The sequence below is a fragment of the Narcine bancroftii genome, chromosome 1, assembly GCF_036971445.1.
Source record: "Narcine bancroftii isolate sNarBan1 chromosome 1, sNarBan1.hap1, whole genome shotgun sequence".
In the NCBI taxonomy this organism is placed as follows: domain Eukaryota; kingdom Metazoa; phylum Chordata; class Chondrichthyes; order Torpediniformes; family Narcinidae; genus Narcine; species Narcine bancroftii.
In genome coordinates this window covers 338,397,536-338,425,447 of record NC_091469.1, presented here as the reverse complement: position 1 = coordinate 338,425,447, position 27,912 = coordinate 338,397,536, and the positions used below count along the sequence as shown (strand labels likewise).

The following is a 27,912-nucleotide window of genomic DNA, read 5'->3' as shown; positions in this document are numbered from 1 at the left end:
GTCTCAGGATCATTTCAGGTTACTGCTCTTGATCTTTGGTTTCTCTCAATTTCTGATACGTTGCTGGATTAGAGAAGTCATCAAATTATTTACTTTTCCTTCAGACCTTAGGCCTAGGTAGAATGAGTACAGATGTCTTCCTGAAGGGTATTGCTTGTATTGAGATATGTCTCTTTAAGAGGTGATAGCACAAATCTCATCTGCTATGTGAACAGCAACAACGAGAAGAATTAATATTACCCAGGAATGTCGAGTTGAAATGATGATGTGAGTTTCAGCTTGCTATTATGCAGGGAAATAAAACAATGCTGCTTTATGGACTTCACAGTCTTACTTTGATGCACCATCAATTACCACAAAAGACTGGGGTTGTGAAACAGATGGGCTTTTATTGACTAGAGACTGGAGCACCAACCAACCTCATTGACTGATCATGGCAGCAAGACTGGGGAGCATGCAAAGCAGTAATGGGTAGGATCAGCCTCGGGAGGCATTTCCTGGCACCAACATCCAGTCACAGTATAAAAGTGCTGTAGCACATTCACTCCTCCTTTTTAAGAAGAATCCTGTGGGGGTGATAGAAAAAAATAGAAGCAAATATATTCACATGTACATATTTTACAGGTCAAGTCTGTCAGGTGGTCCCCTCTGCTGCAGCGAACAATGTGGTTATGGTTGGGACGCCACCATGGTGCCCTGGGCAGCTTGTGTGATTGGTCTGTCGTCACCGGTTACAGTTCGACAGGGGGAAGGGACAGGTGAAGGGAGGAGTAAGTGTGGTGCTGGTGTATCATGGGTGACAACAGTTGCCGGGGTTGAGTGTGGTCATGGGCACTGAAATAGAGTAAAAAGCTTCATTATGTGTGCTATCCAGCCGGTGTCTGTTGGTCATCGATCGCAGATGGAGGACTGCCCAATGGTGCCAAATCCTGGATGGAGTCTGTGTCCTCACACCCATCAGGGAAGGCTATGTAGGTGTACTGGGGATTTGCATGGAGGAGGTGGACACTCTCGACCAGTGGGTCAGTATTAGATTGCATGGTGTGCTTCCAAAGCAGGACTGGTCTAAGGGAGGTCAGCCAGGCAGGCAGCATAGTCACTGACATAGACTTCCTAGGGAAGGCAAACAGTCGTTCATGAGGCATATTGTTAGTGGCCATGCATAAGAGCGACTGTATGTAAAAATGACCATATGAAGAGGAGTGCGTCTGGGAAAACCTCTTTCCAGTGGGAGATGGGGAAGCCCAGTGACCTCAGGGTCAGGAGGATAGTTTTCCAGACAATGGCATTTTCCCTTTCCACCTGCCAATTTCCTTTGGGATTGTAGCTGGTGGTCCTGCTTTAAGCGATGGCCCTTGCTAGCAAGTACTGTTGCAGCTTATCGCTCATGAATGAGGTCCCCTAATTTCTGTGGATGAAGCAGGGATACCCAAAGAGCATCAACATATTGTAGAGGGCCCTAATGACTGTAGCCATCATTATGTCCGGACAGGGGATGGCAAAAGAGAAGTGGAAATACTCATCAACGACACTGAGGAAGTGTACATTCCATTTCAAGGAAGGGAGAGACCCCTTGAAGTTGATGCTCAGGTGCACTAAAGGGTGAGTAGCTTTGATCAGATGCACCTTGTCCTAACAGTAGAAGTGCGGTTGGCACTCGGTACAGACCTGGGAGATTTTGGTGCTTGTTCTGACTTCCTCAATGGAGTATGGTAGGTTCTGTGCTTTAATGAAATGGAAGAACCTAGTCACTCTGGGGTGACAGAGGTTGTTGTAGAGGGTCTGCAATTTGTCCATTTGGATACCGGCACAAGTCCCGCAGGAGAGGGCATCCAGGGGCTCATTAAGCTTGCCAGGCCTGTTACAGGATTTTGCTGTTATAAATGAACAGGTCGATTGTTTATCTGAGGACTTCATCATTCTTGATTTTGCCCCTCTGCTTATTATTGAACACATAGGCGACCACCCGCTGGTCTGTGAGGAGGATGAAGTGTCGTACCACCTCCACGATGGGCTGGGCTTCCTTTTTGACTGAAGAGTAGGTGATTCAGGGCCTTGGAGTGTGAGTGAGGAGGCGACCGGTTGACCCACTTTGTTGATTGTGGCAGACAGGGCAAAGTTAGACGCAGCACTCTCCACCTGGAAAGGTGTGGACTCGTCTATTGCATGCATCACAACCATGGTATTGTCGTCCTTGATATAGTTGGAGGCTGTGTGGGTCTTTGCTGACCAATGGGCGAGCCTTATCCGCATAGTTGAGGACCCATTAAGTATAGTGCAAGAAAAAATTCTGGGGTCTCTTCAGGGCTTTGAGGGTGTGGAGAAGGTATAACACCTGAAGGGGGTGCATACAGTCAGGGTCAAGGCCAATGACATAATTTTCAACCACGCAACCAAGAATGGCTAAGTCAAGTTATCCAGAATACACATTTCTCCCTGTTCTTAGTTAGGTTCAGGAGCTTTCCAGTCCAGAGGAATTTTTGACGGTTGACATCATGGTCCTGCAGGTCATGGCTGCAGATGGTCACAATGTCAAGATATCAAAAAATGGCGTGCAGTTTATAGTGGTCCACCATGTGGTCTATCTCCTGCTGAAGAACGGAGACCCTGTTGGTGATGCTGAAGGGGACCTGAAGGAAGTGGAAGAGATGGCCATTTGACTCAAATGCAGTATATTGGCGATCCTCCGGGTGGATCGGGAGCTGGCAATATGCTGACAAGGTTGATGTGGAGAACACCCAATATTGTGCAATCTGGTTAACCATATTGGATATGTGGAGGAGAGGGTATGCATTGAGCTGCATGTACCGGTTAACGTCTGTTGTCTATGACCATCCTGTTCTTCACCCTATTCTTTACTATAACCAACTGGGCCCTCCAGGGACTATTGCTAGCCTCGATGATGCCCTCATCCAACAAATGCTGTCCCTCTGACTTGATCAATGCTCTTTGTGGGGCACAGTATCGTCTACTACTGGTGGCCACCAGTTTGTAGTTTGGGGTGAGTTCGCGAATAGTGATGGTGGCCGGGGGTGACCTTGAGAGTCTAGAGCTCACAGGTTGTGCGCAGATGGCATCTAGAAACTGTTCATTTCAAATGGTGAAGGTGGAATGGGGCCCATCGAATTCCAAAGTAAAGCTTTTTAGTTGGCACTGGAAGTCTAGCACCAGTATAAGGGGCGCAGAATTGCGGAATGACATGGAGCCTGAAGTGTTTGTAAACTGTGCCTCCAATGGTCAAAGGCACCATACAGGACCCGTGGGCATCGGTCGTATGGGATTTGGACTCGAGTGATATCTTATGGCTGACTGGCCACACTTCGAGTGATAGGTGTGTAGCAGTATTAGGGTGGATAATGCTTTCTGTAGTCCCGCTATCAAACAAACAGTTCATTATGCACATGTTTACATGACATCCATCATGGTCCTAGCAAGTTCATGTGGCATCTCTTGGTTCAGGGTGATGGCGGCTAGTATGCACTCACTGTCTGAGTTCGATGAGGGCCCAAGTTCCCAAGATGGCCACCTTTGCTGTTCCCCCACAGTTCTGCAGGCCTTAGAAGATGGTGCCAGCAGCATGGTCCAAAATGCCAGCCCCCATGACTCACACGTGGCATCGCTGGTCCGCAGAGAGGATGGTACTGATCATGCTGCCCGGGGAGGCAGCTGTGCTTACACAGCACTGCTAGGTTCCGTGGGTGGTTTAGACTGGCAGACTTTTGAGTAATGTCCTCTTTTCCCTGCATATGGCCTCCTTGACAGGGCAGTGTTTCCTCAGGTGCTTGTCCTGCCCACTGAAGTAACATTTGGGGTGATCACCTGCCACAACAGCCACGGTCAGGTTGCTAGAGGATTGCAATGATGCCTGCGACCATTCGCTCATGGTGCAAGATGGTCCCCAATCCCAAGATAGCAGCAACTGCAGTGGCCAAGAGGCGGCTGAGTAGTCATCCAAAATTTGGATGGCTTCCTCCTGTGACCCTGTTAATTCAACCACGAGGTCAAGTACCTTCTGCTCCAGGAGTCGCTGTCTTATTTATTGGGACTGGATGCTGGTCACATAGGTATCCTGCTCGTGGTTTTCCATGTTCAGGCCGGCCACCATGACTTTACAGTTGCACGCCCTGCAGTGGGCCCGGAGGTGCTCGGTACTCGAGTCACTGGGTCGCTGCTTCTTGGTGGCCAGGAGATGGTGTGCATAGAACTTATTCACCCTTCTGCGATAGTGGACCTTCAATGTACCCATGGCCACCACATATGATTTGGCGTCGTTGATCATTGGGAAGACCTGGGGTCCGACTCGTGAGAAGAGGAGTTTCAGTTCTTCCTCATCCTGTTAACAATTTTAATGGTCGCCATCAGGAAGTCCTCACAGCAACGTAGCCAGAGTTTGAACATGTTCAGGGCATCAGAGGATCGAAGGTCTATGCTGGATCTCTCTGTTTTCTTTAAAAAAATATAGTCAATAAAAGTGATGCACCATCATTAACCACAAAAGACTGAGGTTGTGAAACTGATGGGCTTTTATTGATTATAGACTGAAGCAGCAACCAACCATATGATCATGGGAGGAAGAGTGTGGAGCATGCAAGGGATAATGGGTAGGATCAGTCTCGGGAGGTGTGTCCAGCTGGCAGTGGACAATCAAAGTATAACAGTGGTTTACCACATACACATTACCCAGTTTTCAAAGAGGTTATTGTGCATTCATATTTGGCTTTGCTATGTACTTAATTTCAATTGAAAATACATTGCAGCTCACTACAAAAGTGAATGAATCCAGGTATCATTCCACTTATGAGATTTACATAGCATATTGCCTGCAATGTCCATGAATTATCATTCAGAAAAAAAAACATTGATACTAGAGTGAAGAACAATATCTTTGCTTTGGTTGAATTTCTAGCTGGATAACTAAGTGTGGGGGCGGAGGGGTGGGGGAAGAAAGGCAGACAATTGAAGATTTGTAACAGATGCTGTCGAGTTTGGTTGGTTGCATGTAGGGAGGTTTCAGATCAGGCCTACTTTTTTTTCCCAGTGAAAGATATCACTTGACACACTTGTCCTAATATTCAAAGTAAAATCCGATTAGCTTCACTCCTCTACTCCCTTTCATGTAGTTCCACAACTATTTCCTGTTCAGGTATATATCCTGTTCACTTTTTAAAAGTTGCCAACAAATCTGCTTCTACTGTTTTTCAGAAAGTGCTTTCAAAAACACAGGAGATTACTGGTAAGTCTAATCTCAACCTGTACATTTGTCAAGCAATTTAAATCCAAATTACAGTATTTGGTTGCCAACTCTCCTCTCACTTGAATCACTTTCTCATTTCACGTGATAATTTTGAACAACTGTATTCTCCAGCGTCTCTGCAAATTGAATTTCAGCCTTGATGAGAGATGACTGTTATTTTTACCACAATAAGTACCACTTTGAATTGAATGGCTTGACAGAAATAATTGCTCAAAATAAACTAAACCAAACACTGAAAACTCAACATTAGTTTGCATTGTTTTAACAATTGCAACCTAATCTGCAAGAAAATTTCTAAATAGCTTTCTAAGCTCATCACTGAAAACAAATATTTTCAAACCCATAAATCATAGAAGGAATAGTGGTTTAAATTTTGTGTGGTTCTCCCATTTTATTCCCAACCATGATGGCCTCTCCTATTCTACCATTCTCTAACATCTCTATAGTCCTCCAATTCTTGTTGCGATCTAATTTTCACCTCTTCCTCAATGTCTTCACTAGGCAGGTGTCCCTGAACCCCTGTGAATTTCTCCCTTTCTTCTTTTAAGAAGCTTCTTTACATGTTATTTTTTACGCAGGTTTTTTTTGCATCGTCTCCTAATATCTCATGCAATGCTGCATTCAAGTAGACATGAGAGACTCCAAATGCTGGAATCAAGAGAAACAAACAAAGATTCTTCAAAATGAAAATCAGAGAGCACAGGAATAACTTCAGAGAAGTAACATTCATTAGTGATAAGACCACCATTTTAAGTTTAATGTTTTACATGTATTGAAACAATTGTGTTCTGACAGACTCAAGGATTTCTGAAGTTTTTAGCTGCTTTGGCACATCAGTGGAAATATTGACAAAACTGTATTCCACAGATACATTCTAATACTTTGTGTTTTTTAATTAAAAAAAAATTCTAACACCATTTTACTCCAATTTAATTCTGAATGTTGTCTTTTTGTATTATCTGAATGGGATTTTTAAGAGAGTAAGGGGCCAGAAGTGAGAATAGTTGCTATTACAAAGGAGAAGGTTCCTGGGAAGCTGATGGGGGTGAAAGGCAGCTAAGTCACCTGGACCAGATGCACTAAAACCCATGGTTCTAAAGAGATAGCAGAAGAGATTGTGAATGCATTAATTGTGATCTTTCAATAATCATTGTAGTTGAGAAAGTTTTCCAGAGGAAAACTGCCAATATCATTCCACTCTTCAAGAAGGGAGGGAGGCAAAAGACAGGAAATTAGAGGCCAGTCAATCTAACCTTAGTGGTTGTCAAGATTCAACAGTCCGTGATTAAGGATGGGATTTTGAAGCTCTTGAAAATTCAAAATTAAATAGGCTGAAGTTAGCATGGCTTCCTTCAGGCAAGATTTTGCCTGACAATTCTGGTGGAGTACTTTGAGGAAGTAATGAGGAGTGCAGACAAAGGAAGTTGTTCACTTGGTTTTCCACAAGATCTTTGAAAGGGCATACATGAGGCTACTGAACAAGATAAGAGCCCATGGTACTATGGAAATGGTACTAGCATGGATGGAAGGCAAAGAGTGGGAATAAATGTGACCTAATCTGGCTGGCTGCCAGTGACTAGTCATGTTCTGCATAGGGTGATGTTGGATCTGCTACTTTACATGTTTATTATAAATGATTTAAATGATCAAATTAATGGTTTTGTGGACAAGTATGTAGATAATACAATGATTGGAGGCAAGACGTAGTATTGAGAAAGAAAGGAGTGTGCAGAAGGACTTGGATAAATTGGGAGAATAGGCAAAGAAGTGGCAGATAGAGTCAATCCAATGTGGAGGTGTTGGGGAGTCACTCCATGTGATGGGAGTTACTCCATGTGGAGGTGTTGGGGAGTCACTCCATGTGATGGGAGTTACTCCATGTGGAGGTGTTGGGGAGTCACTCCATGTGATGGGAGTTACTCCATGTGGAGGTGTTGGGGAGTCACTCCATGTGGAGGTGTTGGGGAGTGACTCCATGTGGAGGTGTATGGTCATGCACTTTGGCAGAAGGAATAAAGAAGCAGACTATTTTCCAATTGAGAAGAGAGTTCAGAAAGCAGAGGTCCACAGGAACTTAAAAGACCTAGCACAGGATTCCCTAAAGATTAACTTGCAGGTTATCTTACCTGTAGTAAGATATGCAAATGAAATTTTAGCATTCTTTTTGACAGGTCTAGATTATAAAGGTAAAAATGATATGCTGAGGCTTTACAACTTTAATAAGAACACAAAACAGTTTGAGGAGCTCAACAAGTCTCACAGCAGCCATAGGAGGCAACAATTCAGGCTTTATATCAATATAGAACCAACGTTTTTGGCCTGTACAGATATATAACCGTTTCATGCTCAAGCCCCGAATGTTGGTTGTATATCTTTACCTCCCATGGACGCTGTGAGACCTGCTGAGTTCCTCCAGCATTTTTGAGTTTTTATTACAATCACAGTATCTGCAGACTTTTGTGTTTCACTTTACAAGGTTTTTGTCAGACCACATCTGACTGTGAGTATTTTTGGGCCCCATATCCAAGGAAAGTGTCCAGTGGAGGTTTACAAGAATTATCCTAGGGATGAGAGGGTCAATGTATGAGGAGCGATCGATAGCTCTGGCCTTATACTCGCTGGAGTTTAGAAGGATGAGAGGGGAAGCTCATCCAAACATTTCAAATATTGAAAGGGTTGGAATAGAGGGGAAGTGTAGATGCTTCCAATAGTGGGAGAGTCGAACACCTGAGAATAAAAGGACATCCCTTAAGAGAGGAGGAGAATTTGTTTTCTCTTTCAGAGTATTGTTAATCAGTGGAATTTGCCACAAATGCCTGTAGAGTCCAAATCCCTGGGCATAGTTAAAGAGGAGGTTGATAGGTTCATGATTAGTAAGGGCATCAAAGGAGAATGGAGTCAAAAGAAGAAAATACATTAGCCATGATTTAAATGGCAGAGCAGGCTTCATTCCAGAGATCATTTTTAGAGACAGAGTATATACATAGCCTCACATACAACCAAGTTTTTTTTTCCCCTGCTGGCCAGGCAGAATTTCTACTTATTGGTATCTGTAAACTGTACTCAAAGAAAAATAAATGTATACCAAGAAGAGAAATGTACACAAAGGAAGAAAAGTGAACTCAAACAAACTGTGCAAATGCAGAAACAAATACATATTCAGTCATAAATAATGTGCAAAGTCAGAGTCCATAAGAGTCTGTTGTTTAGGAGTCTGTTGGTGGAGGGGAAGTAACTGGTCCTGAACCTGGTGGTGCGAGTCTTGTAGCACCTACACCTTCTTCCTGATGGCAGTAGCGAGAACAGAGTGTGGCAATGTGGATCTAATTTTATTAACCTGATTTTGATACTGTTTGTGCAAAATCTTTTACTTCTGACCATCAAATTTAAGTTTAGCTTTGCAAATGTTGGTGATTTTGAGCATGATGATATTGAGGTTATTTTCATAGATTATCATCCAGAAATATGGACCACTGAGGCAAGAGGTTGAATCTAATTATAGTAGATGAACAGTTCTCTGCAAGGGTGATCACAAAACAATCAGAAAAAGATGCATTTTTGTGTTTGCCTAATGATTTTCGGATTAAGAAATCCTCTATCCAGTCTGGTTCACAAATGAATTCATATACCTCTCCAATCAAGGGCAATTAAAAAGAAAGCACAATAAAAGAGATTAGTTAAAGCAAACACAGGTCTTTCATCATCAGAAATTCATCATGGGAAAAAAATAACAGCAGAAAAACTAAATATGGAAAAGGACACAGGTATCTTTCCAGAAATGTTAGGGAGCCTGGAGTTTTAGCAAATTCTAATGAAATTAGTATTAGTTAAACAAAAATTGTGCTGGAAAATAGGACAGAAAGGCAAGGCCTGATAACCTGCATCCTGGGGATATCGTTGCAAATAGTGGATGCATTTGTCATCATCTTCCAAAATTGTACAGATTATGAATGGTTCCTGCAGACTGTTGAGTGGCAAATTAACCCTATCGCTTTAAAGGATAGAGGAAGCAAGAAAACTAGACCAGACAGCCCAGCATATGTAGCAAGCAAAATACTGACATCTATTATCAACGATGGATAATAGGATACTGAGAAAAGAGCAACAGGATTGGGCCAAGTCAACATAGACTTGTGAAAGGAAATCATATTTGATTTTTTTTAAAAATTGGAGGACACAACAAATAAAGCTGGTAATGGAGAAACCACAGAACTTTTGAATAACTAAGGCATATGGAATTAAGAATAATATATTGGCATGTATTGATTAATACATATGAAATACAGAAACACAAGACCCTCTGAGGCAGTATCTGGTAACTATGTTCAAGGTCTTGGGCCCAAGCTATTTATCGATCAACTAGAAGTGTGCAATATTTCTCATATTCTTAACCCTAACACAAAATTGGGTGGGATGAGGATGAAAAGAGATGACCTGCATGAGTAAATGGCAAGCGCAGTTGAAAATAGATAAATGTGAAGTTGTTCAACTTGATAGTGACAGTAGAATGGCAGATTGCTATTCAAATGGCAAAACCTACATTTCTCTCACACAAGTCCATACCTAAATCTGTATCTGATTTCCATGATACTGCTATACATTTCATAGAAACTGCTGAGGCAATTAACACAAATTCATCTTGATACATAGTAAATTTTAATTTAGGTCTTATAACCTTAATATTACTCAATAAAAATAACATCAGATCCTGTGGGAACTTGACCCCCATAATCCATTCCAAAAAGTTATCGACATCCAACCAAAAATATTTAACTTTAGGACACTGCCAAGCAGTATGCAAAAAAAAAATCCAATCTCACGTCCATACCCAAACCTTGATTTAGCAGGGTTCGTCTATTTAGTTTTTGTGAGTCAAATACAACTGAAGCAAAAAATTATATTGAACTAACCTGTACCTAATGTTTATAATTTTTGTCATATTATTCTTAAATAGTTCCATCCAATCTTTCTCATTTATTTGTCTGTTTAAATCCACTTCCCATCTTAATCTCGATTTATGCACCCCCATTTTGGGGGCTTTCCTTGTAAGAAGACAGGTTTAATCTCTTTAATACGTGTTAAAACCTGCTGCCTGCTGGACCTTCAGTGGGGATTGCGTTTGGGCATTGTCATCGAAAATGCCCCAGTGCTCTTCAAAGGGGAAATTATGTTAGCCTGAAATTTCCTGGAGAAGAGGTCAGACTAAGGGATATTGGAAGCGGGAGATGGGAAATCAGTTGTCATTGGGGAGTGGTTGTCGGGGATAGTGGTAAAAAGAGAGTTTAAAAGAGTTATGGAATAGCCTAATGGGGCCAGGATAAAGTAGGGGTGCATGCAGTTGGGGGAGGCATGATTGAGCTGGTACATGTTAGTGGACATGATCACACATCATGCTGTGGTTGAAGACACCTTTAAAGCAATAAAATTCAGCAAAGATCAGGAACAATTTCTAATATAGAACACTGATACCCTAGTGATGCCTTGTTAAGTCAAAGAATTCATTATTTTTGATATGACATATTATATTTTCAAGAAATTACAATGGCTGCAGGACCCAAATCTTTCATCCAATACCTGTCATTAACAACAAAAACACTGCACATGGGATGACTTCATGATATGTGGGAAACATAACAGGCTAATTCAATCAACATCAGGAAGAATCATCACATGAAGTGCTCAGTCCAATATACTAATGGAAATGTTGCCAAAAAATTAGTACAAATAACTCAATCAATTTTTTTTTTGCAAATTGTAAACAAAATAAAGATGTGAATGGATTCAATTTCTCATACAATGTGGTAAATTTCCACGTGGATTGTCAGGAATAATATTATTAATAATTCCCTCCTTCCATAAAAATGCAAAGAACATTTTCTCATGGAGCTCTTTTAATGCAAGCTCTTAATGTGCACAGTATACCTGGTTACCTACAGCATAGAAGAAAATAAAATGGTTAGCCTGATGTTGAGTAAATCTTGGTATTAGTGTTCACATTAAATTCTGATTCATTCCCCATTGTTTCCATGATTTACCTACACTCCTCTGAGTAATTAAGCACAGTTTAATTTTAAACAGAAGCACACAGTAATAATGGACATATACATGCCGGAATGATCATTGAAATAGTTACTTTGATGACCCACCTATGAGAAGACCTGGATGTATAAGGTTCATAAGAATCAGTACATTTGGTCGTGTAGAAAGATTCCGTCTGACTGCAAATAGAAATACAGAGAAAGTGACAGTGAATAAAGCCAAGAGAAATTTAAAAAAGAAAATAAATATAAAATTAGGGAATAGAATACTGAAATAATTTGTTTCACTTTGCTTTTAGCCTGCTTTGGCAATATAATTAGCATGATCTCCGTATAAAAGTTTTGATCCAAAGAATAAAATTTAATAATGTTCAGAAATATAGAAGTCTATTTGGGGATATATAATTTGGTGCAATAAAGAGCACGTACAAAGTGTTGGGAGGATAGATACTAGCAAAATGTAAAGGTGATCAGCTTTGAAAATAAATTTTTATCATACAGAAAGATAATGTAGCTTGGAATAACTTCAATGGAAAATTAGACAGCACTCTTCAAGAAATGCATCACTGCATAAAACTATACAAATAAAAATGAAGGTGATTCAGATGGGCTTATGGAGATAGAATTTCACCTTTACTTCTTGGTGCTCACTAGCCAATTTATGAAATTGAATCTGAAAAATTGATTCTATTGTCTAGATTGGAAGCAAAATTAGAAGCTGCGTTCAAAGTTCACATATCATCAAACCACCATTTCGAGCACATAACATAGTATAATTTAAAAAAAACAAAGATGTTTCTTGGCTGTGAAGTTGTCTTTATTTCACTTCTGCTTCAGTACAGCTTACTTTCCAAATTCAATGAAAGCCAGTTTTGCAGAAGTGGACCCCATCTTTCCATCAATGGAAAATATGAATAAAAGCCAAAGTGAACATGTCTCGAGCAGATATGTCAGTCACAGACGTATATGGAGTTAAAATGTATCATTACCTGATCTCTTCTGTTTGTGATAACTCTCTAGATTACCATTGATATAATACACAAATGTCTAAGCTTTCAACATAATAATGATATTGAGTTTTCAAGTTTAACTTTCAACATGATCATTATAATTGAAAGGCTTCAGAGCATAACCCATTTTTAACTTCATTCTGTCTGACCTAAATTGTTATCAGCCATCACAAATAAAATGTTTGGAATGCTCCAAGGCTGGTTCTCATTTATATTGATAATATTATTGTTGAGATGGTCTACTATATTTCCTGACACATTAACCATTTTCACTGGCTTTAGTAAATAGTTGATGCATATTTCCACTTCAACATGATGCATATCAAAGAGTCTGAAAATGTATAAAGATTGGACAAAGATGAGCTTCATTAATGAAAGGCGATTCAATAAGATTGCAACCCATGAATTAGCTTCATAAATAATCTGGTGATTTGGTTTTTTTTTGGTATTGGTATAGGCAAAGATATGCTACAGTTAACAGGAGTTTATAATGAGTATCAGATCCAGCTTGAACCCATCAAATGACACTTACACAGTGTAATATTAAAACTACTTGGCAAGGCAGGCTTCAAAATCTCATTTCCATTTGAGACAGCCTGTGTAGACAAGTCCTTCATCTATACTCGAATGCATCAAGACCACGGATTTATACACCATGGCATGGCTGCACAATGTTAAGATGCATCTGGAAAATGTTCCATCATAGGCACCTTAAATATTTACTTGAACAGAAAAAAAAAATTGCAGGTTTTCACAATCATAGAGACAGCTCTGCTTGGACAGAGTGTGACCAAATATGTAGCCACGGTTCTTTGTTTTGTTTTCATTCCTCCCTCTTCAAATTAAGTACAATACCAGAGATCATGGAAAGCCTTTACTCAGCCTCGCCAACTTCATTACAAAAGCTGAAATGTTATACTGTAGCTCTCTCTGGTAAGAGCCACGAGTGAAAAAATTAATGCACAATGCTCACATTTGGATCACGATGATCTGCTTCTTTGTCTGAGACTGGTTTTGAATTTGTTATTAACGTTCAAAACAGGCAAAAAGAAAAAAATCTGTGGACAGATCAATGTAGCATTTTAGTTATCGCAACAGCTCAATCACAGAACTGAAGGAGACCTGTGTTTGTCTAAGTTAACTTAACTTTTGAAGGAGTGCAAGAATTTTTAAACACAATTTTTTTAAATATACCAAGTCAAAAGGAAAACTAGAAATTTGAAATGAAGAAAAAGAGAACATGTTGGAAACAATTAGTGAAGAGATAAAAAGTTAAAAGTCCTGGGCAATAACTGAGAAACAGAATTAACAGCAGAGGATTAATGTTAACTTCAAGCATGGATATGCAAGGAGGATAGCAGAGTTTCTTTAAAATCAAACTAGGAAGCATAATGTTAACAGTATAGGGCAGGGAGAGTGAAGAGAAAGGAATGATGGTTCTTCAGAAGTGGTGCCATCACTTCAATATTTTGGCAAGACAGCTTGCCTCGCATGTAATCATAGTTTTATCTTCAAACACTTCTGGAAGTCTTTGCAGTATCAGAAACTCTAGAAGTTGATAAGGGACAAAATTGTTGTATTCATTAGCAGTATTTAGCAACTAGTATTCCTGATCCATTGAGTCCATCCCTCTCTCCAGCAATGATCCAAGGGTCAACCAAGCCTTTTTCAACACTGCTGTGATATTTGGAGCACATATCAACATCACCAAAAAAAAAATACTTACATCTCCAGCACATCAGCTGTTTCTAAACTGTCTCAGCTCATCAAACCTCTATCTATGTCTTTATCATCATTAGGTTTGACAATCCTGATGCTTTCTTTTTTTTTTTAAATTTTTTTATTTTTCACACCATAAATCACATTAGCCATGATATACACTATTTCTTTTTCACACATATACAGTGACTTTTTCTCCCCCCCCTCCTCCCAAGCCACCCCCCCCACCCCCCCCCTCTCATCCATTTTAGGTATACAATCTAGGTTGCATTAAGCCAGTCAGACAATGTTGTCATTCAACAAAATTACACCAGAAATTCTACTGAGTCCATTCTTTTCTTTCTTTCTCCTTCCATCAACTTAGGTAATGTTTGTCCCCGGTAGGTTTTCGCTATTGTATTTAATGTAAGGCTCCTATACTTGTTCGAATATTTCAATATTATTTCTTAACCTATATGTTATTTTTTCTAATGGAATACATTTATTCATTTAAATTTAGTAGTTTCTTCCTTTTTAATTTGGTTATGTATTCCATTAATATTTAAAGACATATAGTTCAGCGTAGCCCTTTTATATTTTGTTTATCTTCTCTTTCCGTTTTTCCATCATTACCTTTCCTCCTTTTCCATTTCTGTTTTCTTACTTTCAACTCTTTATAAATCCTGATGCTTTCTTGAATGGCCTTCCTCTTTCTACTCCATATAAACCTGTTCATCAAATATTTGACTGCACCAATTTCCATCCAACATCTGCTCTAAGTTCACTGATCTACAAGGGCAGTTAATGCTTTGACATTAGAAATCTCATCTTTATATAATCTCAATTCCCTTTCTCTCATGCCTCTACTGCCATAATCACCTCCAAACTCTTCAATCTTCCCTCAATTCTTCATTCCTTCACTTCTGGCCCCTTGAGCATTCCGACTACTGTTCCAGAGCTGGCATGCATAACCTTCACCTACACAGGTGATAAACTTTGGAATAGTTTCTTGAAATCTTAAAACAAGCCAAAATATCACATCACCAGGGACTTCAGTTTCATGGAATCATCGATAACAACCTGGTAATTGAACTCATAAACTTTCAGAAAAAAGGCACATATTATTAAAAATACTATTTCTTCCCTTATAAGTGGATTACACAATTCAACATAAATAATCAACGAGGAATGATAAAAACTACATAGAAAACTGAAAGCCATCTTTATAGTTTCCAAGTAATATTATAGTACATTCATATAGTCACATCACTTTTCCTTCTGAACTCTACTTGGGTATACAAACACAAGCTTATAAACTTGAAGTGCCCAAAGTTTATCCTCCTTGCATATCCATGCCTCAGCTATTGTTCAGAGACTGCCAAAGCAGAAACTTTAACAATATTCAATGCCATGTGAACATCTGAACATCTCCTACCTTTTCAGAGCCCTAACTTTGGAAGCTGTGAGGAGGGTCTGATTATAGATTGAGTTGTTTAAATGAAAGATGCTAAAGCAAAGCAATAAGCATAGCTTTATTAGAAAGACACAACTACAATCATAGAGAATCAATTAAATACCAGCAGAATTCAAAAGCACAGAGAAAAATAAAAATCTGGACGATTTACACAAAGACTTCAGTGTACCTGTTTTGCCTCATTTCAGCTTCCTTTTCTTTGGCTCTTGAAGGAATTTCACTCAGATCATATGAGAATAGATGGAAAGGTGAATGAGGAAGATATGGCAACTTCTCAACCGTGGGAGAGACAGCTTGGTTAATATTTGCAGATGAGTCTTGAGGGCTGTTTGACAAAGCCACTGGTGAAAGAGGGATGACAATGGATGATGATAAAGATGACAGCTGCAAAGAATGCTGGAAACCACCAGGACAATTGGGTGACTGAGGAGGAGAGATAACTGAAGGGATATTTGTTTCAGAAGTCTGGAACTGACTGGAAGATCCTCTGTCTTCAGGCGCAGGAATAAAGCTGGCTACATACTTTGTACTCTGGGGGCTATTCTCTGCTTGCTCAATTGCTGCATCTGGCTTCAACTCACTGGCGGGAGAAAGGGATGAAAGGGCAGGGAACACGGGAAGATTGGAGCAGGACCAAAATAAAAGACATTTTAAAATTGAATTAAATTTAACTCCAAACATTAAGCGATCCTTTGAAGATGCATATTTCTGAAAGTATGATCTTCATTACTTCATAATTAATCTTATTTGATTTGTAATTTGAAACACTGTCAATATTAGTTTATTTCATACCAGAGGTTAACGTTCTTTCACTAAGAGAATGCCTCAAGTCTGTGTACTTTGTTTTTACAGAAGGCTATCATAGTAAGAAATATCATCCAAGTGCTGTTTAAGTAGTGGTAAAGTGAATCAATCTATACTCCAGGTGGTTATAATTATTGATTACAAAACACATGCTACATTCCAAGGGTTAAATCTGATATAGATCATCAAGTGTAATCCTAGTACCTTTCCTGAACCTGACAAGAGGGGTCTTGTTCCCCCTCATCCTCGGTATTGGGTTCAGTAATTGGCTGTTCTTCTTCAGTGTCTTCCTCCTCGTGTTCCTCATCTCTGCTTGTGCAATGTGATGAAGGAAAATGATGTAAAGCAATAATGGGAATGAATAAGCAAAGATTAATGAAGAGAATGAAAGAAACACATATATACAACAATGATTGAAAATAAATACTGACAACTCAGGTGAAATGCCAGCTTCATCCAAGTTTAACTGAGAACAGTGAAAGGCTAAAGAGAAGATGACAGAGCTTCCAAGTCTGAATGCCCCATGGTAGGGAAGTTGACAACTATTATCGTTCCTCTTTATTTAACATGGAGCAAATACAACCTTTCTTCTAACACTTTGATACTTAATATGATTTATTTTTCATTATACACATGAAACAGGACTATCCCAACTGAGGAAACTATATGATGTTCTAAAATGTATAGTGAATATTTGACTTTGGAAATCAGGATTACATCACAATTTTTCCATTTACATTACATATTACTATTTTCATCTCTTCTGCATCATTTTGATCAAAGCATCAATTTTCTCATGGCAAGGAAGTTGCAGTCTTTCTATGCACAGATATCAAAATTTATTTAAATAAATCGAGTACTGTGGGCTGAAAATCACTTATTTTTTAATAAAATGAAAGGGGAGTTATATTACCTGAATTACCTCTTTTCATTATATTTTAAAATTTCTTGTTACTACATCAAAGCTGCCTGCAATTTTGACCAGGAAAGATCCATCTGTTGTGACGACAGATTGTGGAAGAACATCCACTTTAAAAAAAAATCTTTCCAGCTGCAAGCTCTGTCAGAGTGTGCATTCCCAGCATATTCCAACTAAAAATGTTCTTACATCTCTTTCTGGGATTGTAGCACCTGAGTGGAAGCTCTCCAACTGGTTTCTTTGCCCAGGCTGAGAATATTCAACAGTCTGTTCAATCCTGGGCGGCAAAAGTCAATCCTCAGCCAATCTCAATGATGTGGTCACTGGATAAACATGAGATTTCCAATGACCAGCTCAACTTTGAATCCCTCATTTCCATGCATCATAGGTCAATCCACAGGACCATAAGAGTGGCTGAGAGGATCATGGGAGTTGTCGCCCCTCCCCCCCCGCCCCTATCGAAGTGATCTACCAGGATCATTGTCTGAAGAGAGTGTGCAAAATCATTGAGAACCCCTTACACCCTGCAAAGTGCATCTTTCAACTGCTCCTACATAACCCCTGAGGGTTGTTAACTCAGCCTGCGACATCACAGGCAATAGACTTCACTCCATTGAGGACATCTACCTGAGGTGGTGTCTTAAGAAAGCAGCCTCTATCCTCCCAAGACCCCCACCACCCAGACCATGCCCTCTTCACTCTGCTACCATCGGGAAAAAAGCACAAGGACAGCTGCCATCAGATTCCTGAATGATCAATTAACCAAAGCCACTGCTTTATTTTTGTACACTATTATTTTAATGTTTGTAAGATGGTTATTACATGAATGTTTGCGCTATGACGCTGCCACAAAACACAGAATTTTGTGACTTGTTCATGACAATAAATTCAGATTCTGAATGGGGAAGAGATACAGGAATATCAGAGCCAGCACCTCCAGGCTGAGGAATAACTTCTTCCCACAGGCAGTGAGAATGCTGAGCGACCAAAGGAACTGCTCACACTAACTTTCCAAGACTCTCATATTCATGAATTTGTGTACGTGTATGCATATACATGTATATATGTAGTCAGTACGTGTGTGTGTGTGTGTGTGTGTGTGTGTGTGTGTGTGTGTTTATATACTTTGTCCTGCATATGTATTGTTTATTGTTTGTCTGTATGTATGTCTGGTTGCAAGTCTGCCTGTTTTGCACCAAGGACCAGGGAACACTGTTTTGTCAGGTTGTACTTGTATAATCAGATGTCAATAAACTTCAGTAGCATTTGGGCATAGAAGAAAGATATGGAGTGGTGGTGGGGGGGGGGAGGGGGGCAGCAGGAGAAAATGTGATAATACTGATGAGCTCTTTGAGTGATAATCACAATAATATCCTTCTTTCTTTGGCTTGGCTTCGCGGACGAAGATTTGTGGAGGGGGTAAATGTCCACGTCAGCTGCAGGCTCGTTTGTGGCTGACAAGTCCGATGCGGGACAGGCAGACACAGTTGCAGCGGTTGCAAGGGAAAATTGGTGGGTTGGTGTTGGGTATTGGGTTTTTCCTCCTTTGTCGTTTGTCAGTGAGGTGGGCTCTGCGGTCTTCTTCAAAGGAGGTTGCTGCCCGCCGAACTGTGAGGCGCCAAGATGCACGGTTTGAGGCGATATCAGCCCACTGGCGGTGGTCAATGTGGCAGGCACCAAGAGATTTCTTTAGGCAGTCCTTGTACCTCTTCTTTGGTGCACCTCTGTCTCGGTGGCCAGTGGAGAGCTTGCCATATAACACAATCTTGGGAAGGAGATGGTCTTCCATTCTGGAGACGTGACCTACCCAGCGCAGTTGGATCTTCAGGAGCGTGGATTCGATGCTGTCGGCCTCTGCCATCTCGAGTACTTCGATGTTGGAGATGAATTCGCTCCAATGAATGTTGAGGATGGAGCGGAGACAACGCTGGTGGAAGCGTTCTAGGAGCCGTAGGTGATGCCGGTAGAGGACCCATGATTCGGAGCCGAACAGGAGTGTGGGTATGACAACGGCTCTGTATACGCTAATCTTTGTGAGGTTTTTCAGTTGGTTGTTTTTCCAGACTCTTTTGTGTAGTCTTCCAAAGGCGCTATTTGCCTTGGCGATTCTGTTGTCTATACCGCAATAATATCCAGCGCAGAACTATTTCCAGATCTTATTTTCTTTGCTATTTGGCTCAGACTAAATGGCATGGACATTTTTATTTATAATTTTAACAAACATTATTTCTTTTTCAGAAAATTCTACATGTACAACTGGATTATAAGCAAGGAAACCACCATTTGCTTTCAAGAAAGGAACCTGTGTCTTCCAGGTCATGAGCTATGCCAGTTCACCTACAAACCCATATGTTTTTGAAGCGTGGGAGTAAACCGGACCACCCAGAGGAAACTCGCGCGTTCATAGGGAGAACATACGAATTCCTTACAGTCAGCGTCGGATTCGATCCCGGTACAGATCACTGGTACTTTAAGAGTGTTACCCATATCTAAAATAAAAAACTGAAAATGCTGGAACCTCTCAATAAGTCAGGTAGCATCTGGGGGATGAGAAACGGGGTTAACATTTCAAGTTAGAGACTCTACTCAAAATTGTATCTGAACTCCTGAGAAAGGGTCATGGACCCGAAGCTGATCTAAATAGTCAGGGTATCAAAGGTTATGGGGAGAAGGCAGGGGAGTGGGGCTGAGTGGCAGAATGGATCAGCTCATGATGGAATGGTAGCGAAGACGATGGGCTGAGTGGTTGACTTCTGCTTCTATATCTTAATGGTCTATTAACTATCGTTTTTCTTACCATAGGTACTGCCTGACAACCAGCATCATCTGCTTTTATGCATTATTTGTGATTAATCATCCAAGTCCACATAAGCAGGAATGCCAATGTCTCAACTGAACAGAGAATGTTACTATGCTTGTGTTCATGTAAAGCCAGCACAATTCACAACTCTTCTCATTGCAAAGGTGTCCAAAAACGAAAAGCCAGCCAAAAAGTTGAAAATTACATGACAAATTCTTCATCTTTCCACCAAATTAATTTCATGTTAGAAGGTAAAGGTTCCATTATTGTCAAATTTAGAATGTAACATACATGAAATTCTTCCAACTTTTGTCTACCGTAATTTGCCCAGCGCCCCTCATAGAAACCTAGAGCATCCTGAGTCTGCTTATCTTCCAAGATCCATCTCTGGCATATTCAGGGTATCAGGTGCTAGTGTTGCCATGAAGGAAATATAACAAATATCCATTCAACTCTCATAGATAATAAGCAGGGAACATCAGTGGCTCTTAATACCATGGGTCAAGCTGCACCAACTCTCCAGCAAGAAGTTACCTATTCCTTCCACCAAGGCTCTGCTCAGATTAATCTTCTGGATAATCCTCTGCTGGCAATGTCATACAAAATTTGAAGGAAAGAGGACTATTTTGGAAGGGTTGTTTGGAAAATTTAGCATTGGTTAAAAAAGAAAAGGAGCCAGAAAATGCTGATTGAGACAGTTGTGCTTGGATGACCCATGATCTTGTCTTTTTCATCTTTCTAAACATGCCAGGTTAGTATGTGGAAGACACAAGGGACAAGGGCACTGTTAATTGCATGACATCCACAAGAGGCAGCGTCTTAATAAAGCAGCCTCTATCATCAAAAGACCCTCACCACCCAGGCCTTGCCCTTTTCACTCTGTTACCACCAAGAAAAATGTACAGGAGCCTAAAGACAAACTCTCAGCAGCACAAGGACAGCTTCTTTCCCCACTGCCATCAGATTCCTGAATAATAAATGACCCAAAGACACTACTTTACTTTCCATGCACTATCTTATTTACTATTTATTTTTTTATTGTTGTGGAAGTGGGTTTGCACTGTGTTCTGCTGCAAAACACCAAATTTTGTGACTTGTTCATGACAATAAATTCTGATTCTTATTCTGAAAATCAGTGCTCACAATTTCAAAATAATATTTTCTTAATCAGCCATTTGGGCAAAGGCGGCTTAGTTAATAAATTTTAAACAGACAAATTCAGAGATTGTACACATTTTTCAGTGTAAAAATGATATCAGGAAAATGTATATTTCTAAATGATGATAGTTTCCAGTTTGCAACCAGCCAGTGGTATGTGGTGTACTAAATTATGCCAAACTGGGCTCAATTATGTGTTTGGCCAATGAAACTTGATAAGTCCACTATTTTTGATCATCTGCAAAGTGCCAAAATACAGGTCATCACTGGAAGCACAGTATCCAAGACCATTTCCCAAGAGGATACACGACACAAAGAATGAAGGCACTAACCCAAAATGTGCTGGTCTGACTGAGTCCAGGCTTCAGCAACTCAGACCTTTAGCTTCTCTGAAATTAGAAATGTTTCAGTGTGGACTTTGGCTTTCATCAATTGCAACTGCCAAGTGTGGGTGGGTCGGGGTGGCTGGTGGTCTCCAGTGCCTCACATCACGGCAGCAGCATGGAGTCCGCATCATGTGGGTGCTGAACTGATTATTTTAAACTTAAAAATAGAATGACCTGCACAGGTTTTCACTAACGAAATTAAAACAAATTCAAGCTAGAGTGTGCAATGTAACCTGTGCAGATGGGAATTGAGTTTGCTTGAATGAGAAAAGTACTTGTGCAAGTAAAAATGCTGAAGTGCTGCCAGGGCATGTGTAATGATGTACTGGAACCACTGACCAAACATGCAGCCAGAACATGTACATAACTTTTTCATTTTTCTGGTCATATATTTACTTCAATTATCCAAGGAGAAAAAACCCAGAATAATTAACAATCCCACCAAATGTAATTAACCATTATCTGCACATGCCAGACATTACAACACCCCAGGATATCAACAATAACATTTAGTTTCTATCAGAAAAATGACATGAGGCACAGCAATAGAACCTAACTGACCCTGAGCCATAAAGAGCTAATTAAAAAATTAAGACAATGAGGTTTCAGAGCTCTCCGTAAAAGACTGTGCTACTTCTCCCCTCCATTGGTTTATAATGGAAGTGCAGAACCTAGAGTCATCACAAGCTCAAGCCCTGGCCCATAGTAGAGCAAGAGCCTAAAATTAGATGGCTGCAGCTATTGAAATTCTGTCTTACAGGACTGCAGGTAATTGCAGAAATAAGAAGCGAGAAACTCATTTGAAGGCAATAATGAGAGTTTTATAACAAATGCTTTGGTCGTGTAAGAGCCAACACAGAGTGGCCAACTAGAATGTGGCAAAACATTGGATGAAAGGGTTAAAAGAGAGGAGAATGAGGACAAGAAACGGCTGTGGAAACTGCAGCACACATCGATTTCAGCTGCAGGAGCAAAACATGCAATTCTGCAGACACTGTGATTGAAGTAATAATACAATGTTGGAGAAACTCAGCAGGTCAAACAGTGTATTTGTACAGCAAAGATAAAGATACATAACCAACGTTTCGGGCTTGAGCCCTTCATCAAGGTACGAACAAAATGAAGACAGATGCCTGAACAGAACTGTGTGGGGTGGGGATGAAGGGCTAAATTTTTACAAGATTTCAGCTACAGGTGGTCTGAATCCACGTCTGCATCAACTAATGTTCTGGATCAGCAATGACATCGATCAAGCACCTGAAGCCCAATGTAGCATCAAGTCTCTCTTCAAAGGTCAGTTTGGTTCAAGCGGCAGGATTTCCAGAGAAACCACAGAACCAATGAGATGGAGATTGTCATTGAAGACAAAGGAGATGGCCTTGAAACTGACTGCATAGTTAAAATTCTACATCCATTTGAGGTCAGGCAAGCATGTATGGGAATGGTTGATTCATGATGGATAGGCAAAACACAAAGATACATTCATCAGGATGCTCTTTATCGAAGACAGTTTGGCATTTAACACCATCATCCCCTTAAAACTGATCAGCAAACTCCAAGTCTTAAGACTCAACATCCCTCTGTGTAATATGATTCTAGATTTTCTCACATCCAGTCCACAATCACTGAGGATTGGTAAGAAAATCTCCATCAGTACTGGAGCATCACAGGAGAGTGTTCTTACCTCTCTCCTCTAATCATTTTACATCTACGATTGTGCACCTCGGTATGAGAATTACACCATCCACAAATTTGCCAAAGATACCACGGTAAGTGAGTTTTTTCAAGAAAGGTGATAAGTCAGCAAACAGGAGGGAGATTGAAAACTAGTGAACAGTGAACCAACAGCAAACTCGCTCTCAGTGTCACCAAATCCAAGGAGCTGTTTGTTGACTTCAGAAAGGGAAAACCAGATATACAATCATTAAGGGAATCAGGTGGAGAGGGTGAGATCATTTAAGTTCTTGGGATTCACCATCTTGAAGGATCTTTCTTGGACCCAACACACATCATGAACAAATCACATCAAGACCTCTACTTCCTCAGGAGTTTGCAGAGGTTTGGTATGACACCAGAAACCCTAGCAAATTTCTGCAGATGTGTGGTGGAATATATGCTGACTAGCTGCATCATGGTCTGCTATGGGGACACAAATACCCCTGAGCATAAAGCCCTCCAAGACATTGTGGACATAGCTCGGAACATCACAGGCAAAGCCTTCCTCACTATCGGAAACATCTTCAGGGAAGAGAGCAGCTGCAATCGTCAAGGATGCACACCACCCAGCACAATCTCTGTGCTCACTGCTGCCATCAGGAAAGAAGTTTGGGTGCCACAAGACTCGCACCACCAGGTTCAGGAACAGCCGCTACCCTTCAACTGTCAGTCTCTGAGCAACAAACTCAATCAGGGACTCATTTAAGGACTTTTATTTGTGCACTTTATTAATTTAAAAAAAAATTCTTTCTGTATTGCAGTTTGTTTACATTCATTATCTGCTTACACTTCTTTATTTGTTTATGTGTACCTTGTGCATCGTTTATTTTTGCACCACTAAAAAGTGGTAATTCTGCCTCGCCCGCAAGAAATGCAATCTTACGTTTGTATATGATGTCATGTTTATATTCTGACAATAAATCTGAAATCTGAACCTGAAAACAAAATGTCATCAGCTGACATGTGGAAACTGACACTCTGAGCACAGATGTTGAAGCCAAAGGGCAGTACGCAGATGAAAAATAAGAGAGCCCCCAGTACAGAACCTGAGACACAGGAAGGGAAAACAATCCCTGTGAGTCACTGACAACAAGTGGATAAATAAGAAATGAACTCGGCCGGAGCTGTTGTATCCATTGCATAAAAGTAAGAAGATGATATAGTCAAATACAACAGAATTAAATCAGCTTGAACAGGCTGAGAAGTTAAAGAATCACAACCACCACATAAAATAATACAGAAGAATTTGATTAAAGACTCTTCGGCATTATGAGTAGAATGGCAAGCTGACTGGAGGGATTCTGGACAAGACAGACGTGATTTTAGGACGTTACAACACATTTCAAGAATTCGGAGAGAAGAGGAAGGATGGAAGATGATGCAATCTTTCCAAGTTCAAATCAGGAGAAGTTTCCTCTTTAAGAAATTGAAAGCAAGGAGAGGGGACAGCACCTCAGGGAGAAGACATAAGGCAAGCCCGGAAGTGGTGGATTCACAGGAAACATGATTTGCTGTCATTTTTGTGATATGCTATTGACAACAAATCAACACATTTATAACAAAGTGACTCTTGTTTTTGTGGGAGAGAAACCAAAATGAAGGATTAAGACTGCAGAATAAAATTGCCGGGGCTGAAAACAATGGAATGGAGAGAATTAATTCAAATAGACATTCAATGATAACATCCTTGCCTTTTAAAAGCTTGAAATACCATAAGAGGAAAAATGTTGGAAGGAATTAGGGACCTCTACAGTATCATAACTCTGCAAAGATGAAGTAGCTGTAGACATAACTAGTAAGAGTGAATGGAGCCAGTCCAGTGACAGACACAGTGTTTCGAGTTCAATGGCACGGCAGGAAAGCTTAAAGTAGCAATGTTGATTAATTGTGGATAAACAAATTATGGGAGAAAGGGGGCAGCAAGCAGGGGAGGTGGAGTTGACAGGTGGGTAAGAGAAAAATGGGAGGGAGAAGAGCAAACAAGCATAATGTAGGAAAGATGACCTTTTTCTTATGAAACTTATCACAGATCCTCTCATAACTATATTCCAAACAACTCGATTAACATCCAAGATCAATGTGGATTGAGTAATACAATTTCACGCTTATTAGTTCATCCATCCAGAATAACAATAACCCCGTATTCCAGCATTCACACATCATGGCACTGGCTACATTTTGCTGCTAAACCTTCTAACATTTTGCCTTTCTTGCTTAAACCAGTGTTCACTTACACTGCTTTTAGGGACCAAAGTAGCAGTTAGGAGTGTCATAAACAAGAAGGCTTAGGTGAAAGATGAGAGGTAAGAGTTTTAAAAAGGGGATCTGACTTTATCAACAAGTGGTTGATAACTGCTAGAGATAGTGGTAGAATCAGATATAATTATTACTCTTCACAGACAGACTAACATTTAGCATGTGAAGCATAGGATGTGTACATGGGCATAAAGGTCAACATTGACTGTTGGCCAAATGGTCAGTTTCTGTGCTGTATAACTCTATGTCTCTACAGTGTTTGGTATTCTTCATTTCCAGCTCAACACTGATTATAGTTTTGTCATCTCTTTCTCCCGGAACTCTCACATAAATTTCGCATTGGAGAACAAACTCGAGATTCTTTCCAGCAAAACTTCCATGAATTGAATTGTCTCATTTGTGTTAGACAAAATGAGATTTTGTAATCAAAGTGGCATCTCATCAGAAGTATTAAAACAACATCCTCAGACGTGTACTCTCCTGTTTTGGTTATATGTTTCAACATTCCATTTGCATTGCTGACTGCTGCCCTGCAGTGTTTGCCAGATCTACTAATAGCTGGCATCTATTTCGACAATGCTTACTTAGTCAGTTCAACATGCAGGCTGCTCCTCATTGTCTTCTTTTATTAATCACTTCATTAAAGCACACATCTTTCACCAAGCTTTTGAAAAGGCTGTTTTGTTATTTCACTTTCGGCTCATCCAATATCACCTGAGAGATTTTGTGCAAAAAAATAAAATCCTAAAGTGAAACTATTATCTGGCTGCACATTATCTATTTTCACTTGAGACCGCCAAAAGTTGATTTGCTTCTCAATATTTCTTAAAACAGTTTTGAAAGTTTTTTGGCTGCTCCTACTGAACATAATCATACCCAGGCTTTCCCTCGTTTCTTCTTGAAGCTTAAGCAGCAGCCTATCGATGAATTAATTTTGAAACATGGGGTAGAAATTAATCCGACCGTAATTACGAAAGTAAATACGACCGTGTCTGCTACATGTTCAACATTGCTGTCAAGTTTGGCTAATTGGAAGTGGCACTGAACTTTTGTGAATACATAACAGTGCATTTTAATGGAAGCAGAGACATAAATAAGCAAGTTAGTTTGGTGTGTGGCACAAGAGCATCACTTTGTGTTCTTTAAAACACTTTCATCAAATCTAGCAACCATCCTGAAAGACATACAGATAACAATGAATTGAGCTAACATGCTTAAAAGGTGAACATTTGAAAGATGCCCTATTAAGAATTGGTTGCATTGCAATTGAGTAGACAAGTATTATCCTCTTTGACACAGGTTGAATCAAGCAAAATTTTGCACAGTTTATACAGAACTTCCTGGAATCTTGGCAAATAAAGCATTAAGGCCGGTTAAGGCCACAAGTTTTGGAGACCAGAGATCCTGGAAGTGAAAATGCCTGATCCTTACAATGATACATCTTTGTAATAAGGGCACCCATGGTCAAAGTCAAGAATTAGAAAAATACACTGTGAGCTTTTTTTGTTTGGAGAGCTAAGAAATAGAAGCAGAAGGATGCTACAGAAATGTACTTCCAGAAACTCAGAGAGATAGCGGCAGCTATTGAAAGAAGTTTTCAATAATGCTGTATTTAGCAGCTGTGATGACAGATTTACAGTGTTCTATGTGAACTATAGAATTTTGTAATTCAATTGGTGCATTGTGCCTGTGCCAGTTCTTTGCTACTCCAATCAAAAACCATGACAACTTCAGGCTATATGCATGACTTTTCTTGTTTCCAGGAGCAATATTCTATAGACGATCATTGTGAATCTTGTTTCTAAATTTGGCATTAAGCACTTAAAAAAATGAGTGGGACCAGGCAGGTGACATATTACTTAAGAAATCCACTTATCCCTAATTAATCTTACTAGTTTCCCAAGACATTCGAACAAGATTTCAGATTTAATATCCGAGAATATCTACATATTACATAGAACCCTCCAATTCTTTTTCAGTGGGTGAGACAAAATTACCACTTATTGCTAGTGCAAAAAAAGTACTCAATGCACACATGAACGAATAAAGAGATGTAAACAAACCAACAGTGCAATGCAGAGAGAAAAACAACATCAATGAAGTGCAAAAGAAAGAGTGCTCAAATGAGTTCCTGATTGAGTTTGTTGTTGAGGAGTATGGTGGTAGAGGGGTAGCAGCTGTTCCTAAACCTGGTGGTCAGAGTTTTGTGGCACCAATACCTATTTTCTGATGGTAGTAACAAAAAATAGTGCATGGGCTGGGTGGTGTGGATCCTGTTGCTCTCTGACGGTAGTGTATCCTATAGATGTTCTCGATGTTTTCCTGTGAGATCCTGGCCTGTGTCCAGCATATTTTACAGAGCTTTCTGCTCAGGGATGTTCCCAAACCAGAATGTGATG

At 40.1% G+C, this 27,912-nt stretch overlaps 1 protein-coding gene across 8 annotated transcripts in view; it reads right to left on the bottom strand.

Moving 5' to 3' along the window:
* Positions 1-27,912, bottom strand: part of fhod3b (formin homology 2 domain containing 3b) — a 669,782-nt gene that overhangs the window by 130,349 nt on the left and 511,521 nt on the right. For 5 of the 8 annotated variants that reach the window (XM_069909515.1, XM_069909535.1, XM_069909544.1 and 2 more), the window contains 3 exons: positions 16,483-16,587; positions 15,644-16,054; positions 11,401-11,472 (listed from right to left, as the gene is read on the bottom strand). The exons of 1 other annotated variant lie outside the window; for it this stretch is intronic. In XM_069909515.1, the coding sequence (XP_069765616.1) occupies positions 11,401-11,472; positions 15,644-16,054; positions 16,483-16,587 (588 nt within the window). The remainder of the gene's footprint in view (positions 1-11,400; positions 11,473-15,643; positions 16,055-16,482; positions 16,588-27,912) is intronic. 2 more of the 8 variants (XM_069909550.1, XM_069909561.1) reach the window with 1 other exon arrangement.